The 20566-nt window shown below is 40.1% G+C and overlaps 1 protein-coding gene across 1 annotated transcript in view; it reads right to left on the reverse strand.

Annotated features, from left to right (window-relative positions):
* Positions 1–1438: 1438 nt before the first annotated feature.
* gabrb1 (gamma-aminobutyric acid type A receptor subunit beta1) overlaps positions 1439–20566 on the reverse strand; it is a 52873-nt gene continuing 33745 nt past the window's right edge. The window contains exons 5-9 of the mRNA XM_031866714.1: positions 18173–18255; positions 12424–12567; positions 11599–11751; positions 7239–7492; positions 1439–6622 (exon numbers count right to left, since the gene is read on the reverse strand). Coding sequence (XP_031722574.1) covers positions 6281–6622; positions 7239–7492; positions 11599–11751; positions 12424–12567; positions 18173–18255 — 976 coding nt within the window. The 3' untranslated portion in view covers positions 1439–6280. The remainder of the gene's footprint in view (positions 6623–7238; positions 7493–11598; positions 11752–12423; positions 12568–18172; positions 18256–20566) is intronic.

The raw sequence follows: 20566 nt of genomic DNA on the forward strand, positions 1-20566 counted from the left end.
AGCCAGCCCTAACTATAAACCCGAGCCAGCCCTAACTATAAACCCGAACCAGTCCAACTATAAACCCGAGCCAGCCCTAACTATAAACCCGAACCAGCCCCAACTATAAACCCGAACCAGCCCTAACTATAAACCCGAGTTAGCCCTAACTATAAACCCGAACCAGCCCTAACTATAAACCCGAGCCAGTCCTAACTATAAACCCGAGTTAGCCCTAACTATAAACCCGAGTTAGCCCTAACTATAAACCTGAGTTAGCCCTAACTATAAACCTGAGTTAGCCCTAACTATAAACCTGAGTTAGCCCTAACTATAAACCTGAGCCAGCCAGCTGAAACTGGAAGCTCGTTCCACAGAAGAAGCTTGATAACTGAAGGCTCTGGCTCCCATCCTACTTTTTAAGACTAGGAACCACAAGTAACCTTGAATTTAGGGAGCGCAGCTCTCTAGTGGGGTAATATGGTACTATAAGCTCCTTAAGATATGATGGTGTCTGACCAATCAGGGCTTTATAGATGAGGAGAAGGATTTTAAATTTTATTCTAGATTTTACAGGGAGAGTGCAAGAAGCTAGTACAGGAGTAATATGATTTATTTTCTTAGTTTTTTGTTATGTAGGTAAAAAAAAGGCAGTCCTTGAAGTTTGTTTTATCTGTGAGTTAAAGGATATAACATGATCAAACATAACTCAGAGATTCTTTACAGTGCTGCTGGATGCCAGAGCAATGCCATCAAGTGAAACTATATCATTAGATCATTGATTTCGGAGGTGTGGGCCTCATAGAATAACTTCTTGTCTGAGTTTAACATCAGGAAGTTGCAGGTCATCCAGGTTTTTATGTCCTTAAGGCTGCTTGAAGTTTAGCGAACTGGTTGGTTTCGTCTTGATCGATACATATAATTGTGTATCATCTGCATAACAACTGGAAAGTAGTGAAGTCCTCACTAACCTACAACACAAGCTTTGGAATAGTCTGAAGAAAGGTATCGGGGAAATAAGGTGCATGATACATTTTTTTCATATCAGATAAAATAAATGACAAATGTGCCACACAGTTCTTTTTGAGATTTTGTTCATTTTCTGCAATTTTTATCAGTTTGAAAAAAATCATTCAATCGTCAAATTCACAATGCCCAGCTAACGAGACTCCTACAAGTGCTCGCTTCAACTATTATCTCAACAGTCGCCTTCAAGATCCGCCATCACATCTGAACTTGTGCAGCAGTCAACTGTGCACATGGATAAATATAGCCTCATTGGGTTAAACTGTTTGGAATGCTTCAAAATTGCTGGGCCGGGGGAATGGACTGAGAGTGTACCTTCTGTTTGGTTAAACTGATTCAGCACATATCGACATGCTAAAGTTTAAATCCAATGATAGACAAAAACACTTTGCAGACAAATATATAGGCCAGCAAAAATACACTTAACATGTAGTTGGTAGAGATGTCAGCAGTTTTATTTAAATTGTATCTGTAAGTTGATACAGAGAATTTGTATTTAGTGTTTTCTCCCTCTCACACTCCATATGCTTATACTCTCACACACACACACACACACACACACACACACACACACACACAAACACACACATACTCACACGGACAATGACAAAACCATTCCTGCACAGTGTCCTGTATTTGCCTGTAAACAAGCAGAAAGACGCACACAAGCAAACACGCCCACCCCCTATTCCACGTGTGAGCACATATAGAGCATGAGAGAAACATTGAACAGGAATATTACACAATAAGAGTCCAGCACATGTCCTCCCTCTCCACAGCCTGAAGGCAAACCATTTGTTCAGGTCTTCCATTAGCTCTCCCGATCACAGAAAAACGTGTCCGTCTGCTCAGATTCCTTTGTGGTGAAGAAAGACAAGTTTTCTTTCACTTCTGTCCGTCCACTCGGCTTAGTCTAAAAACAGCAGCGCTGGCAGCATGGAGACCAGCCTTGCACACGATTCTTTTTCAGCATTGAATTCAAAAGATTGTTTCGTAATGCTGGAATGTCTTAATCCTACAGTCTACACTTAGATAATGGTACCGTACTTTACCTCAGAAAAGATCTTAAAACTCCTGTTTTTGCTTCTCTTTCTTCTTAATCCCAAAAAAAGTAAATGATTTGTTTTGAATTCTACTCACTAGATAGAAGTTAAACCCTGTGGAATATTAAGATTCTTGGTAAAGGCACAATATTCAGCCATCAGGAAAGAGTACACTGCGTCCTGTAGAAGTCTATCTGCTTATCGGGGCTTTTTTTGTTTATTAAAGCCCTGATAAGACCAGCAATCCACCATTCTCCTCACCATCAAGTTGTGGTTGCAGCTGTAACAGTTTGTCCTCAACTGGGGAAATTTTGAGGAAGAAAAAAACATTTTACCTAACACCACTTCAATTTTGTATCTCATTATGTCTTACTCTTCTCTATTTTTATAGTTAAGGCCGTATTTGATGTCAGTAATACTAGATGGAAAAGTGGGAACACAGCTAAAGACAGGTTTGAAGGATAGATTTCCAAAGACTAACTTTGGGAAATACCGCTTGATTTTTTTTCATCATCACTTATTGCCAATATTTCGGCGCACTCACTTTTATATTTACCTCCAAATATGTAGTTCAGATCATCTGGATAACAGGTAATTGTTTACAACCTGTCTGACTGTCTGACTTCTCAGGTTTCTTGACCCCTCTGAGTTTGTTGCTGCGATCTCTGCAGGTAAGTTTGTGAGCAAAATGTTTGCATTACTGACAGAAAAGATGGCCAAAGCTATGAAAATAAGGCCCAAGTTGTCCCTTAAGAAAACGCAGCTGTTGATCAATCCCACAGTGGACTAACTCACTCAGTGACCAGAAAAATAGAAACCCTGCTTGAGCCAAAAAAAGTGAAAAGTTACCATTTACATAATGTCTCTACGAAAGCCAACAAATCAAATTCCCTGTTTGCTTTGCAAGTGGGCAGATGAGAGAGAAAGTCAACACAATTGTGTTTCACAAGGACTGTAGAGTTTATGGGCTCTAAAAGGCAGCTTCTTCAAAGTAAAACAATGAAAGGACTAGAATAAAGAAATATGAATGTTTGGTCTACCAAGATTGTAAATGCGGGAGATAGCAGGTGACTGGCCAGAATAAGGGATTACACAAACACAATGTGTCTCATTCTACCTGCATGGGGGTGTAACAGCAGACAACTACACAGGGTGCCTCTCCTGTCCATGGCACGCTGTTGAAAGTGTTTCGTGGTTAAGAACAGCTCAGCATCCCAAGAAATTCTGCCAATTTTGGACAAATTTCTACACCGCAATCTAAATCTAATACCAACGTTCAGTACCAATACGAGCAGTATGGTTTAAGGTGTAGAAGTAGAAAACTGGATTCATCATGATGGACACTTTCAATAATGCTTCATGTCTGCCTTCATGTCAAAGAATGTCCAGGAACTGTTCAAGGAACATTCAGATGGAATGACCTGGCCACAGCTGGTCAAGTTGTGCAATAAATCCTGCTAAGACCTTTGGAATGAACACAAACACAGCATCCATAGAACGCAGGTCCATCCATCAATCTTGGTAATGTAGAGTTGGCCAGGTCGGCTGTATCAGCAGCACACTACAGGGCCATGGATAAGACGGGTTGTGGTGGCTGTTATCAGTGCCAACATCGTACTCACAGTGGTTTCTAATTTTCTGGTCACTGAGTGCATAAGTCCCACCCAGACACTCTGTGCTTATAACCCTGCTTCAGCTTATTCAATAAAAGCTTGTGCCCAACAGATGTATTAAAGCAAAAACCTGAATAAAAGAGTGGGCAAACATCAAGAATGTAATGTCTCCATTCAGATCATGATGGCTCGTTGAAAACTTCCAATATAATGTATGTGAATCATGTCCGATGGCCTTCACAGTCACACGATCTGTAACCAGGTAAACACCTTTAGGAGATCCACCAACCATCACCAAAACACCAACCGAGGGAACAGACTTTGGAGGAACACTGTTTGTCCAGGAGAGTACTCAGGCTCGGAGAATCTACAAAATGACAAGCGGAGCAGAAGCTGTTCTGGGGAATCCTGGAGGAACACACTGTGTGTGTAGATGTTTCTTCTCATTTGTTACCCATGTGTAGATGTTAGTTCCTTAGGTGAAAGCAATGTCCACGTCATATATCATTAGGACATTCTGTCCGGCATGGGGGAAGTGTTTCTGTAAAGAATGCTTGTACCATTGTGAAGTCAACAGCCATTATATATAACCTTTATTTAATCAGGTAATCTCATTATCTCTGTTGCAAGAGAGACCTGAGTACAGCAGAGAAAAAAGAAAGGTCCACATCTGCTTTCTCTTCTTTTACAGTTTTCAGCACATACGATCTGCCTCAGCAGGGGACACAGCACACAGAGGTTTGCTTCACTTTGGTTTCCTGTGATTGTAACGCTCGTCCCATCTTTCATGTGACACCATATTGGACATGATGGACAATTCTGCAAAAACCCTTGATTACGTTCAATGATAATGTTTTAGTTTACATTCAATGCCAATGTATTTTCTGTGTATGGCAACCATGTTAAGGTTAGGGCAAGATATTGGTTATGACAAAATTGTGAAGGTGTGGTTACCAACACACACATACTGACGCTTTGTCTGGAGCCCTAGGGTTACTGTTGGGCAACTAAAACACTTTTGGGGAAAGATTATTTGAAAGAAAAAAAGACAAATCTTAATTGCAGGTCTGCAACAGAACACAAACTCCAGTCTCCTGCATGAAACTCAGCCTTGCTATAAAGCCCATCCATGTCCCTGACCTATACGCCCTACCTTCATACTGTAGAGCAGACGCTCCTTCCTGCATTGGCACTGAGCAGGATTTGTGGGGTGATAAATTATCTATATCATTATCTATATAATTTCTATGCTTGTAACTACACTTACTACACGTACTACAGTGCGATGCTAATTGGTCACACCTACTCTTGCTGTCCTCACCACTAGTTTGTCTTGAACAATGTTTTTGAACCCGACTGTAGGACTGGAGCAAACAACTGATCCCTGGCCCTGACCACATAAGCCCCGATAATAACCTGAAAGGTAATCCGCTGACAAATAAAAGCAACTTTGACCTCGTACTTGCTGTTTAAATTATTGAACACATTGAGGTGGATGAACCTCTATGCAATTCAAACAATTACGGACAGTAAAATTTGAGGTTTCGGACGAAAATGTTCAATGAAATTCTGTAATACTACGTATTTCAAAAACCAGCAGCGAGTTTTATCAGGGCTTGAAATTTTGAATGTGATTTTGAGCCTATGGCGACATCATTGCTTATTCTTAACCTGATTTCCTTTAAAGAAAGTGACATTGCACATGCCCCCTAGACGGTGTGAGGATATAGTAGGTACAAATTTGACAACATTGTTTTTTGAGAAATCAGTGGAGTTCCGAATTAACATCTGTCCTGAACTTACCTTAAATGCAATGATTGTTCGAAAGCATACAGTATAATGATTATAATACAATACTGAGCCGGAGTGGCTCAGTAGAGCCACGTGAAGCTTTTTTTTTTTTTTTTTTTACAGAAATGAAAAGAAACTTTTCAGAAAAAACACGTCATTCATGAAAAGCAATCTGACATGTTTTGTAAGCTCAAGCATGACTGTGTGAGAAGGATTTCAACACAATGATACATATCCAACTCCTCAAAAATGTACCTCAGTCACAGCACTGGGTTTAAACCAAATAAGGACGAACTCATTACAATGTCATTTGTTACTACTACTTGTTTTGATCTGGTTTTCCTTTTCTCTTGTTTTTTTTTTTTTTTTACCTAAGCTAACACAAAGTTGTGTTCCATTCACATGCAAAAAAGTGAGATAACAGAAGGTAAGAAAAAGAGATCGAGCAAATTGAAAGATCATTGCCCGTAATGTTGGAGTCACCAAAGTCTTTTCGGCATGTTTGACCTTAGAAATACCATACCTTTACTGTCTTAAATTCCATTATTCTTATCTATCTATTTTCTATAGATGAGTACAGGAAAAGTGATAGGATTTTTAATAAATTATAACTCTGTTTTATATATATATATATATATATATATATGTATATATTTATATATTCAATTTTATTTACATTGTAAAGACATCCAGTACTACTCATTCCAAAACAGGATTTGTACAAATGGACTGAGCGCTCCTTAATTTCCATTGCTGTACAAGACCTAGGTAGCTTTTCTATGAAATCTTTAGCAGTGGCGCTGCCACACAGGCTCACTAACTGCCACCCTAATGGACATAGTAAAGCCAGTAGACCAGGTTGAAGAAGGTAAATGCGATTGGGAAGATGACACGAGACCACTTGTCTATGGCGTTGACATCCGTGAGGTCGGGGATCTTGACTTTGAGCTGCGAGGCCCTCCTCCGCAAGCGGCTCTTCTTGTTGCTCACTGGCCGGTCCATGGGCGGTCGCCCATATAGGTCTCGGCTTGTCATGGGCTTGCGGTACTGTATGCTGGCACTGTCATACGAGAACATCGTAGCCCGAGGGTCGTTGAGAACGCCCATCATATCTGCTCCACTCATGTCGCTGGTTAGGTTGGTCAGGAGGATGTTCCCATGAGCATCAACCTGAGGAAGAAGGTTATCAGATTTCATTAAATTCATTTTGTAACCAAAACAATATATTGCAAAGTCAATTGGCAGCATCATATTTCGGAGAAATGCATGGGAATTTGAACATTGCCTTCCAGACTGCCCCATATAGGTAAATCCTTTTTTAGGCAATACTGTTCTTCAAACGATTTTTTGAAGGAAGCATATAGTGTTTTCTTTTAGGAGCTGGAAATAGGTGGAAGTAGAACAAAACTCCAGGTTAATAGCATCAGCATTTGAAACACTTGCATCCAACCTTTTTTGCAACTTTCTGAAACCGACAGTCCAACTATCACGTCCACGTTATGCAGCGATGGGCCAGGCATACGGAGGTGTTACAGTGGGCCGGGTTTGTACCTCACTATTTGATTCTCGACACAACTACTTCTGTCAAATTTGGAGAGGTAAAACCTCCAGCAACACTTGTAGTATGCAGAAGAACATTATTGTTAGACCAATGCATTCTTCTTTTCCATTGGGAGGCAGCCTTTTAATCCCACTTTTGGCTGGGAACCAAACACTTTTGCCTATTTACATGGTCAGACAACAGGCTCTATGATGTCATTAATCAAACAGTTAAGCCCTTTCCCACCTGCACTTTGTTGCTCTCCATTCTATTCTTATGCTCGTTGTTGGACTTGGCAGCCTTTTCTGCCACCTTCTTCTGCAGGTGGGGACCTCGACCGAAGAAGATGTAGTTGACAAAGGCATACTCCAGCAAGGCCAGAAAGACAAACACAAAACATCCCATGAGGAAAATGTCAATGGCCTTGACGTAGGGGATCTTGGGAAGAGTCTCCCTAAGGTGGGTATTGATGGTGGTCATTGTCAGCACCGTGGTTATACCTGCAGACAAGCAGATGGGGAGGGAGGGGACAGTTAGAAGGTATTTCAGCAAGGCTGCATGCTGAGGGAACACCATAGCTGCAGAAGAAGGCTTCCATAAGCTCGTATTACAAAACAACCATCATAAACATTCTGTGGCTGTTAAAAAGGATTTGGGATCATATCCAGTGACTCCGCGTTTATGACACATTTGTGCTTTCAAAACATTCCCAATCACCATGACATTCACCAGCATTCTCTTTTCTCTTTAAGTAGTCGTGTGGCTCGGGGGTATGCTGGTCAATTGGTTGTTCAGTCCACCACTTTAGTCTAGACTGAAATATGACACAAAAATTGACATAGAATTTTGTAGAGACTTTCAAGGTCAATGTATCTTAATGACTTTGGTGATGCTCTGACTTTTCATCTAGTACCACCACCAGGTTGAATTTCTTTTTGGCTCAAATTGAAATTAGGGATGCACCGATACATGTACAAACATTGGGTATCAGTTTTTTTAATTTTAAATATTTCTTTTAACTGTCAATACCCCAACAGCAAAGCACTATGCTCTGTTTCAATCAGGAAAACACAATATTGAATGTTAATATTGAATATCAGCAACAGCATCATGTTGCATATTCCATTTGTTACAGTCAGAATGTGAGAACATCCGACGACAATAAAACGTTATTTAATGTTTTTCAAGTCATTGTTTAGACCTGTAATGGTATTATCAACTTCTCATATCAGTACTCGGTATCGGTAAAAGTGGTATTGGTGCATTCCTTTGAGATTACAACTATTGGACGGATTTTCATGAAAGAGAGTAGAGACACTCATTTCTACCTGAGGAGAATTGTACTACTTCGATAATCAACCAACTTTTCATAAAGCGGCATCATCAAAAAAATACGTTGGTTTATGGTCCAAATACCTGCAAAACTAGTCATCTTCCCATCAGCCGCCGACAAAACACAAACAAACGCAGGACTTTCATCCATGAGACCACTGTTTTTGCCTCGTGCGAAACTAAAAGTAACGGTTGACTTTCTGTCATTTCAGTCCTGAGTCGTTAGTCACTTGGTAGATGGGGTCCCTAGAGCGTTTTAGTTTGAAGGTAAGGCCACTGACCAAATGTCGGTGTTTGACGAGTTGGTTGTGAGAATGTGTTGGAAACAACAAGAGGAAGCTGACACTTCTGTTTGAGGTCATTTTTGCTCAAAACAACCATGGATGACCAGTTCGACGAAGCTCTAGCTGAACATGTTGACAAGTGTTGGTATATTTATGAGACTCCGTCACCTCATCATTCAGACAGGAATGCAATTGAAATGCTTGGAATGAAATTTCAACTGCTCTCCCCGCAGATTAAAAAATGTCAAAAGAAAGTTACTTTACTGATGTACATACAGTATGTCCTCAACACTAACTCCACCGAACAAAGCCATCGACACTACCACACTGCATGGAGAGTAGGAATGGGTATCGTTATAATTTCATCATTACTAGTACAATACTGCTTAGCGGTTTGGTTCCTTATCGATACTCTTATTGGTTCCTGTTGATTATATTGTGAGAAAAAAAGACAATTAATTAAAAAAACAATCAACATTGCTTTATCATTCTTGTATGTCAGCAAATAGTCTTTCTTGAGCAGCAATACAAAAAGTTCCAAAATATTTAAAACACCCTCTCAGCTAAACAATTAGCTAAGTGATTAGCTTTCATTCATTAAGTTTAGGGTTATCGGTGTGTGTGTCAGGGTAAAGCACAAAGACAGGCAAAGAGACATCCACACCACTACGCAGCTTGGAGACGGGTCTAAAATTATTTAAAACTGAAGGATCTAAAGAGGGCTTCTTTGAAAGTGGAAAAACAGTAGCATGTTTAGATTCAGAAGGGGAAATACCAGTTGACAGAGAGCAGTTAATAATGGCAAAAATGTCTCGACCAACCATCAGAAATACAGCTTTTAAAACCAAGTGGCAAAGAAGTCTGAAGGGCAAGTGGATGATTTTAAAAGTGCAACAGTGCGTTCCAAGGTTGACAGAGAGATTTGGCTAAAATGGGTTAGTGGTGAAGGTGGGCAGGAGTCAACATCAAGTTCAGTATTAAACTGCTCAGGAAACTCCTCACATCTCTCTGGGGTTGAATCAACCGACTGTCTAGGCCTGGGATGAGATTATTCCATTCCAGTTTCGTTCTGCCTTGTCTCTTTAAGTTCCTCACATCTTCATTGTACCATGGCAGAAAATAAGGTTTCAACTTCTTACACCTGAGTGGATCTATGGAATCTAAAATGTTTGTGCAGGAACTGTTAAAAGCACAGAGAAGCTGCTCTACAGTGAGGCCAAACTCTTCACGGATATTGAAAGGTGTGTGTGATTCAGTAAAAGCATGGCAGAAGCAAGGAACAGAGAGTGAATTTAGGGGGCGAGGGCAGATCACTGTGGGGGGTTTGTGATCGGGAGAGAAGAGTGGAACGTTGAAAAGCACTGCCTTCGTCATGGCTCGGTTGCTTTCACAAATTGGGTCAAATTAAAAGAATGTAAAAGTTTAATAAAATCAGAAGTAAAGGAGGAGGAAGAGATGCATATTAAAGTCACCAAGAACAAGAACTGTACCATAATGTGACATAATGAATATTTCCTACAAACCTTTATTTTCCTAGTTAGCTAAGATAAGCACTTCCTGCCAGCTTTTATTTCACAAGTGCCTTTTTATGTTTCGGGTCCTTTATTGTGAGCCCCTTCTGGCGAAACCGGAAGCGGATACAAATCTAGTCTGAGAGTAGTAACTTCACTTCATGACTTTGCATGAAAAAAAGTACGATAATTGATAATTCTTTCAAGATATTCCTCTGCAATAAGGGTTGCTTCATTAACGGTTAAGCACCTAGCTGGAACGGGAACAAGGTATTGTGTTTTATGACTATGTTCAGTGACCTTCTATCTTAATTAACCTGTGAAAGGGTGATGAAATGTGTTACTGTGTCAACTAGATGCTAATGTTAACTTAATAGATATGGCTAAATTGCTATGCTGTAATGTTAAGCTAATGCTAAATTTCAGTCTTTACATGTGCTTTTGAGAAGTATATATGTGAGAAAATGTTCTGATTAATGCCCACATGTATAGTTGAACGTAATTTAATGAATGTTTGTACTCGTAAGAGCTCATCTATGTTTTATCTTTTCCGTAGCTCCTATGGTTATTTCCCTTAAGAGAAAAGTAAATTTATGTTCATCAAAATAAGGATGACGGTTGAACAACAATAAAGGCCTCTGGAAACATCAGCAGGCTTAACCATTGTCTGGCTGGGACCTAACATTAAGTAGACAGAATTGAGCAGTTTCAACCGAGGGGATGAGTTTGTTTCTGTGTGGACTGTGTGAATATTTTGTTTTGGTATTGCGCATTACCTTTTCGTGATCTAACAGGAATGAGGGAACCTTTCTGTATCCTTAAAGTCACAGCTATCACATTTGGTCCCCTGTGGGGACAATAAAGTCAGTCCATCCATCCATCCATCCATCTAAATAAAGTCTCAAGAGTACTAACTCAAGTGTCTACAATCCTGCAAACAATTTCTGCATGAATCTGGTGATCATGTTGAAAGAATTTTTGTGAAACTGGAGAGAGCCAGGAATCAAACCTGACACTGAGACTATGTGGAACAACGGACCTGATCTACTTTGCTACTACTGTTAAGTCTTTTTTTGTTTGTTAAACACATACAGTAAAGTTACTGAGCATACTGAATGACTAGCAGATCTGGTATAAAAAGTGTAGATGGATATTTAGCAGTTAATACTGAACACTGTTGTGGTGACTAATCCCTATTAATAGAGGCCACATTTCTATCGGACATTTTGATCTGATAACGGAACGAGATGAAAAGTCACCAAAGTTATTTGGATTTATCGCCTGGGGACCATGAATGTCTGTAAAACAAATGTCGTGGCATTCCATGTAATAGTAGTTGTGACACAGTCTGGACCAATGTAGTGGACTAACTGACTGGCCAACAGACAGACATTGCCTACAAGAGTCATGCCACTAACATGACTAAAACTCATACCAGCAAACATAATTGCTCAAGTAAAGAATTGAAAAGTCGCTGACCTAAGGCTACTCTGGCAGCCGACGCATCATAGTTGATCCAGAAGGAGACCCAGGACAGGATGGTGATCAGGGTGGAGGGCATATAGGTTTGCAGGATGAAATAGCCGATGTTCCTCTTCAGCTTAAAGCTCAGGGACAGACGTGGATAAGAGCCTGTTACACACAGGGTTACAGATATGTATTCAGATTCATAAGAACGTTGTTAATGTAGTGCAACAAATCAATGAAATATAAAATATGATGTACAGTCAGAAAGACAACAGTCTCCGGGATCAATCACTTTAAATTAAACACAGCTGTTGATATTAACCTGCACTTAAGTTGATTTTGGAGCAGACAGACGGGCCAGTGCGGCAGCTTGGGGATGATTGCTGGTAACATGCATTTTTATGAGCCATGAACAATCACTATTTCATCACAGAAACAGCTAAATCTACGTAAATGAAAACTGTGTGAATTCGATGAATGAAAACACGGGCTGACAAAGAACAGAAGGAGACTAAAGAGAGGTTTAGGGGGCTGGAGTCCACAGAGTAACTGGCATTGTCTGGACACAATGTCTCAGCCATCAACATATAAACCTGGATCTCTGTAAAAATACTGAAGCTATACACAGTGGAGACAAAGTCGATTCTTTCAATGCATTGGACTTAATTAGTAAATGAAAACAGTATTAGGTCAAAAAGAAAGAAAAGAAAGTGGTATGACTCTGTCTCTGAATGTACCATACAATATCCCACCAATTATTGTACAACAAATTTCATTCTTTTTTTACTAAAAAGCACCGGTGAAAAGAGTTGAGCTGATACCATATGACTCTGTTACCTGTGGCAAACACAGCTTTCTTGGACTGGGTTTGGTAGTCCATGATGGAGAACTGGGGCAGTTCAATGTTCTCCACCCCAGTGACCGAGCCTGCGTTGCTTCCTCCCTGCCAGTAGAATTCAATGTCGTCAGTGGTGTATCCATCTAAGAGAGGCAGGGGAATACAACAAGTTAAACCTCAACTGAAACACGGGGACAAGCACATTGGGATTCAGGCACAATGCAGTGAACGGAATGCCATCATGAGTGGACACTGACAGCGAAAGACGCTTTCACACCAGCCGTGTTTAGTTTGGAATTCAGAAGCGTTGTCTCACTTTGGTACCCGGACAGGTGAGAATGCTGTTATCACAGCTGTTTACATATCTGGTCTACCTGACAGAGTCCGTGTTGGAGAAATTTAAATATAGTCTGGTTGGGTTTCTCTTTACGAACAAACTGCGAAACCAACGGGTGAAAGATTCCGATGTTGTTGCTGATGGCAGTGACAGAGCTGTAAATAAGCAGGTCAAATACATACGTAAGTGGATGAAAGCAAGCGTGCAGTTATGACGACGTTGGGGGCCTATAAATACAAAGTATGACTTTATGAAATATTTCTTGGATTGTCACAAACAAAAAACTCAAATTTACAGCAAGAGAAACCTTCTAAAAATCTACACTGTAAAAACTTTTTTACTTTTAGATTTGACAGCTTTTCCTGTTTTGTAAAAATATATGAAAATATCCCAAGAATACAAAAGTAGAGAATGAATTTAGATGTCAAATGTATAACATGTTTTGTCACGGTTACAGATTTGTCACATTATTATTTTCTTAAAGTAAATTTAGTGTTTCAGCATAAAAAGATTGTTAAAACTGTAAAAAATATTCATGCAAACAGAAAAGTTGTTTTTAGATTTCTTTGTCAGTTGACAGACATTGTGTTTAATTATGGAACAAAAATGTTGAATAAATGTATTTTATTAGTGTATACTAGCTTCAAGCATTGATAAACTGTTAAAATACAGTTTTTATCATTGAAAAGATACATAATTCCTGTAATTTCACAGATGGTGACTTATTATTTCAGATCTACATCTTAAAAAATTTTGATGAACATAGTAAATAATTGACAAAAACTGGGAAAAATACAGAAAGGAAATGAAATTTGAAATAGTTATTCTGTTTTTTTGTATGGATGTATTGTTAACTGACTGGTATTTAAGACTTAAACAAGGTTGAAGAAGGAAAATTGCCTGCCAAATTATAGGTTTATATGATGATATAATGTAGGACCACATCAGGTAGTCCTGTCCACAGGAGCAACGGTGGGCAACCACATGAAAGCCGGAAAAGACAAGGATTAATGAGACTGCCAGCAACGCCATTTCCCGCACAGGACACAACGGAATCAAGAAAATTGGGCGGATGTACGAAAAACATTTCCCGTATAAGTATCATTTGTCCTGCCAAAATGTTATCTTGACCCAGACGAGGACAAGAGAGCAGGACATAATGAGGAGACCAGATGTGCTTTGTTAGTGGTTCAATCGATGGGATTTGATTGGTGGAAAGTGACATAAGGGGCTAAATTTAAACTATAAGAGTAAGACGTAAGAACTAACACATCGGATTTGTGGTACTACCACTACTACGTCACTTCTCGTCATTTCTGCCACGACAGAACCCACACACAAAAACCCCCGCCATACAATTGAGGCAAAGCCAGAGGACAGAATACCACTTATAGACCAGCTTGGCAGGATCTTCATTCCAAAGGAACCAGTGGTATAAACAGCTGTCATTTATACCAGGTAAGACGGGGCAATGCAAGCTGTACCTGGTCAGAGTACCCATCCCTCTGGCTGGGGAGGATGTAGGACACACAGCCCTTGCACCCTTGTCAGGGCAGTTGCTACAGCTGCCATCGTGATAATGGAAGGAGATAATGTATCCGGCCCAGGAAATGCAACTGGAGGAAGCCATATGGTTCCAACACCATCAGATTGCTGGTGGCTTACCACTGCCATGAGTCGAAGAGCGGCCACAATCCAAGAAGGTCAGATCTCTGGAACACCAGTCATGCCGTGACCACTACAGTGGTGCAGAAGTGAAAATAGCTTGGCGAGTGTCCAAATGCCCTCTATCAAATTTTAGGAGCTTGATTACAGTTATACAGATAAAGTACTGGGCTTTATGTTTGTGAGGCTTAAGCAACGGTAATGACAGATGTAATATTTGACCAAAATCTCCGTGCACGCTACGTTTTGTTGAATTCTGTCTCGAAAATACATTCAAATCTTCAACAAGAAATGATAGTAACAGTGAAATGTTCCTGGTCCAAGAAAAAACAAATCAGTGAGACTGATGAAGCAGGAACTAGGCCTCTCCTTTTTCTGTTCAGCTGCTGAACATATTCAAGTTTCCCATAGGCTGAACTGAAACAACAATAAAGTCTCTCTCCAGGCTGTGTTTACAGCCGGAAGCAGAGTGAAACAGAACCCCGCTGCCCTCTCAGTAATTAGAGCAATTTAATTGGGCTAGCTAGTCTTTCTCTTATGTTTCTCCATCTGATCTAAAGGCAGCAGAAGGTTTTTTAGGGAATTAGCTACATCTCATTACTGGAAGGGCCTCATTATGATTTTATCCTCTGATTTTTTTTCGTCTCATCCACTTAATGTAGGCTATGTGAGAAGATTATTTTAAAATGTCGGTATACTTGTAATGGACAAAAATCATTAGACCTAGGTATGGTTTAGCTGCAGACATGTTTCATTATTATCAATGCATTACTTTTATTCAAATGCCTACACATCGGCAAGATTTAAATAGTCAGTTCAGTTCTGCGATAATGTCGGTTTGTGTTTTAAAATCCGCTATACAATAACTATTCTCACAGAAACATCCCAGAGAGAGCAGTTTGTGTTCATGTTTTGTTTTTTGCGCATAGTGAAACGGAAAGGTAATATTTATGAATAACTTTAAAGGACAGTTTCATAACCTTATTCACCATTAAGTATTCATGAGGAAGTGCACAGAGTTTCTTTTAATAGCCTATATATTATTTACAAACAGATTCCAATATGCCATGACATGTAGGATAGTGATGACATTCATTTTAAACAGGGTATGTATGGCTCTATTATTATTTTGGGTACGTAGTGAGAAACACATTCCTCCTACTGTGGAGTTGGCTGGGTTGAGGTTCTGTATCCTATTGGCTTTGCCCTCTAAAAGGTGTCACTATTGGATCCATCACCATACGCATGCACAGCTGTGCAGATTCATTTTGCGCCCCAGTTACATCTGCACTTGCAACATATAACAGCTGTGCGATCGTAGTTCTTCTACCATTTTTTCATCAGCGTCAAGCGGTCAAAGACTAAAGACGGTGAAGAGGTCTAGCAGTGTCTGTTGGTGTACTGGCAGACGGATATGCTACATGCAGCTTTCAAGTTCTGTGCTCGCTGGCTTACGGAGGAGCTGTGGCTAAGAGAGGAGGACTTTACGGTGCTTTGTGTTGAAGGTGGCGGACAGCAGCTTGGAAGACAATCAGGATACTTTGCACCCACACAGTGGTGATGGTGCTATCAGCGGCACTACAATGTCTGCAAGCCATGTCTTTGTCCCCCTGGGACTCCTCCACAAAGAGAACAATCCAGAGGTGGTTTTGAGGCCTCTGTCTCAATCCAGTTTGGCACAAATGCTGACCATCCTTCCCTAACTGCAGTCAGACCTGACATTCTGGAAACAAAAACCCTGTGTCTTCCATCATCAGGAGAGCGAGTTACACGTATCGGCGTTCACGGACGCATCCCCCTCTGGATGGAATGGGAGATGCCAGTTTTAAGTTGTGAGGGAATTGGGGAATCCTCCATCCCACCACAAAGGCTGTTTGGAGTCAGTCATGGCACTAAAAGTACTGCAACATCGGATAACAAACATGTCACGCGAGGACAAGCAGAAAGGTGTGCACTCAGCCCTGCAGCTTAAAATAGCCTGGAGCCTGCTGCTGTGGTCACAGAGACACATGCTCTACCATGAGAGTGGTGGAAATCCCTGGACTACAGTACCTCGCTGCAGACGTATTGTCTCGCGGAGGTCCATCCCTCAACAACCCTCCATTAGGAGTGGATGACTTCTCTCACAGACTGTGGCCCAGAGCTCTCCTCTAAGCATCTGTCTCTTGAGTTCCTCTGATTCCTCGCCTCTTTAGCGTGCATTCAGGAAGAGGATCGGTCATTCTGGTGGCATCAGCAACAGTCATTACAACAGCTGAACAATAATCACATGTATCTCGGCCAGTCATTTTGTTGTTTTTACTTTATTTGTATATAGATAAATAAACAACGGGGGATGAATTAGATCAAATAGGGGTGCTATGGAGATTGACTCGCTATTGTTCTGTAAATCAACAGAGCAGATTTTAAATGAAAGAATGAATAAATGACAGTACCCTCGTTCCCACCATTCCTCCTCGTTCCCACCATTCCTCCTCGTTCCCACCATTCCTCCTCGTCTGGACTGGGCGCTCTGCACATTGCTTTTATGTCCATATGGCTTATGAGCTGCTGCGTCGTTATGAATCACCAATATGAATCAACCAGATAACCGGATAAGTAGAGGGCAGAGGAGGGTAAGGGCAAGAAAAAGTCACGGTACGCCAAAGAGTAACAATTAGAAGTGTCGGTACTACGTTACTGGTGAGTACCGGCCCACTTTGAGCCTCGGGTTGTCATGTTTGAGCTCTGTTCTAACTGAAACAATGTCAGGGGAATCTTCGATGCATTGGTGGTGAACTTGCTTGACAACATATAACAAAGACAACCTTGACGTTACTCGATGTTGCAGTGACCATAAACCTTAAACCTGGTGCAGGCTGTGTGTTCACGTCTGTACAATTCCAACATTTAGGTGCTTTCACACCAAACCTGTTTAATGCAGTTCAAAATCTTACTTAAGTAAAATTAAAACAATATTAGCATTAAAATATACCTAAAGTACAAAAAGTAAGTAGTAGTTATTTCATTATGGACAATGGCCCATTTCATATGATTGCATTATTTAATTATAATTATTGATGCATTTATGTGTTTATCACTTATATGTTGCATCTGGTAAAGGTTAGATAACTACTTTATACAGTATACTGCTGGGTGGCTTAACCTATAATAATATAGTATATATTCATACAAAATATAAATAAACGAAGTAACTCGTAACTAAAGCTTTGTAATATGTAATATGTTATATGTATTGTTATTTGTAGTGGAAAAAAATTACAATATTTGGTGGAGTAGAAGTATAAAGTAGCATAAAATGGAGATACTACTGAGTACAGTACTAGGATGTCAAAATTGTACTCAGGTACAGTATTGTGTGCACTTAGTTACATTACACCACTGAAAATCACGGTTTATTCTAGTAAACATATTAAAGGTATAACAATTGATAAACTAAAGGGAGACAAACTAAATGTACGTTCCAGTAACTACTGTAAGCCTAAGAAACATACAGTGAAAACCATGGCCTCAAACAAAAAAGTAAACTCCTTTGTGTACTTCAGTCGGTTTATGTATTTTGTGAAAGAAGCATCATCTCATGGTGACACACTGCAATTTAATAAATGGGTATGTTTATCGTGAAATCTATACACAAAACTGTAAGTTGGCTAGGAACTGCCTGGGAGAGGAACATCTAGGTGGCTGCATCTCTATGACCATTCATACACACACACACACACACATAAAACAAACTTGCTACTTACAGCTCTCAATCTCCAAGGTGCAGTTCTGCTCATCTAGTGGGTATCTGCGCAGGTCCATCATGCAGGCAGCTGTCGTGGTGATCCTGAAAGAAACAAAAGAAGATTTCCAGTCATATACTGATATCTGAAGAGAAATCCATCATGAGCAATAACACACTGTGCCCTTACACTACATTACCTCCACAACTAGAAATCCTCACTTAGTAGAAGCACAAATGGGCAATTCAGTCCACACATTACACATCCAGCATTCAAGTTTCATGAGAGATTAATGTTTGGTTTACTTAAAATACATGCCTTCGTTAAGTTAAAAAGTCTACCTAATGTTGTCTCTTGTTTTCTGTACAAAATATTTATGTGTTGTTTAAACATAAAACATTCCCTTTAAGTGAATTAGGATTGAGATACTTCTTACATCCAGATGGTGGCAGTAATGCAACACCAGCTGCCGTAATACCCCAAAGAAGAAGAAGATCAAGATGCTTTAGATTCCCTCCATAACTTAAGTTCATTTTGGCCTACAAGTTGCTGTTGGTCTTCGTTTTAAGACTTTTAAGAGGTAAGTGGACATTTATAGTCTATGGCAGGGGTGGGCAATTATTTCCCCCCCGGGGCCCCATGGGTAACGGGGACTGTTGTGGAGGGCCGGACTGATGGACTGAACTCAGTCCTGCTCTATATTATTCCACCTCTTTATAAAAAGCAGTACATTGTATAGTTTTGATGAGTGGTAAGAGTAAATATTATGATCAGTGGTGGAATATAACAAACAAATAATTATATTTGCTTATGTACAAATTCAAGGTACTTTACTTGAGTATTTCCATTTTATTTTTGTACTTCCACTCCACTGCATCTCAGAGGGGAATATTGTACTTTTAACTCCACTACATATGTCTGGCAGCTTTAGTTACTAGTTACATTACAATTTTTCAAACCCTTGCGACTACCCAAACTGAACAACAGTGTATTTATACAGGAACAATGATCAAAAATATATACATATGTAATATCTATATGTAATAGTGAAACACTGACAGGGATCATGTTTCTGATCAATTTGTACTTTTATTACTATTGTTTGTTGTCCAATGACCTCATTTTCTGTTTGTCAGTTCAGTGTGAGAACTGTAGTCTGTGTTGGGCTTAAACGAGTGCACTGAAGTCAGGTTGAATGTGTGAGGTGAGATGTGAAGGACAGCTGACAGCTGATCGTCAGTGAGAGAGGATCTGTATCTGGATTTGTTCAACTTCATCACGGAGAATGTTTGTTCACAGATGTAGTTCGATCCAAAGAGAACCAACATCTTCTGAGCATGTTGCTTTTGCAGCTTAGCTAGCAAAGCCTCAGAGGTCCGTGTCCGCTCTCCTCCAGCCGACGATGGGATAGCGATCAAGACTGTACAAGTTCTGCATGATTTGGGAGACATTGCCTCTGCATGTGCACTCTTAATGGGTGTAATATATGCTCTGAAGTTATCGTCAGGAAACTGGAAGTCCTTCAGACGCTCTTCCTTCAACTGGATGCTTGTAGACTCTCAATGAAGGTACAGATGCTCATTGATTGGATACAGAATGTTCTGTGGAATAGGCACATTTGGGCTGGAACTAAACAATATGTTAATCTGTTTGATAATTGTTGACAGTTGAATGGATATTTTTGCTGACTTTTAACACCAAAAACTGCAAGGAAGATGGATTTTCAAAAATCGATTCTTAGATGCATCGCGATTCTCTCAACGATTATGACTCGATGCAGAAAACTCAATCGTAAATTTCAAACTCAAATCTTTTAAGAGTTAAGAGAAGATTAATTCCAAGATCAAGAATGTACTTCAACAGCCACAGTTAAAGTATTTAATTGCTGCAGCACACAGAGAGGTAACGTACTACACATCCAACCCAGAGGCATACAACCACTGTGACACCCGATCAGCAGGACTCTCTAGAATGAGTGGATGAAGGTTTTTTTTTACAACAAGGTTCAGTGGATGGTTATATTTGTACTTGACATAGACAGGTCGTAAATGAACTTGACATGTATCTGTATTATGTGCATCTCTGATAAAGAGTCCGTCCAGTTGCTGAATGTGACAGTGGTTTGGATTTCTGCTCATCATGGCTGTGCAGAGCTCAGTGCTGCAGACATTTTGTACATGAACATATTTTCAGCACTTATTGGAAACTATGCTGTGAAGTAAGTGTGCACAAGCAAACCTTTACTGGAGAGAGAAAAGGGACGACAAGCGTGACTTCTGAAGCCCAGAAACTGGTTATGCTCTTCCTTGATCATCTCTCTTCACTCTATGACTGTCCAGCTACACGCATATTTTAGCTATTAATATTTCAAGACGTAAAAAGCCCCTCAAGACATGAATATTTATTATTTTCTTA

This window comes from Anarrhichthys ocellatus, unplaced genomic scaffold (assembly GCF_004355925.1).
Source record: "Anarrhichthys ocellatus isolate YVR2014 unplaced genomic scaffold, GSC_Weel_1.0 scaffold36, whole genome shotgun sequence".
Classification (NCBI taxonomy): Eukaryota; Metazoa; Chordata; class Actinopteri; order Perciformes; family Anarhichadidae; genus Anarrhichthys; species Anarrhichthys ocellatus.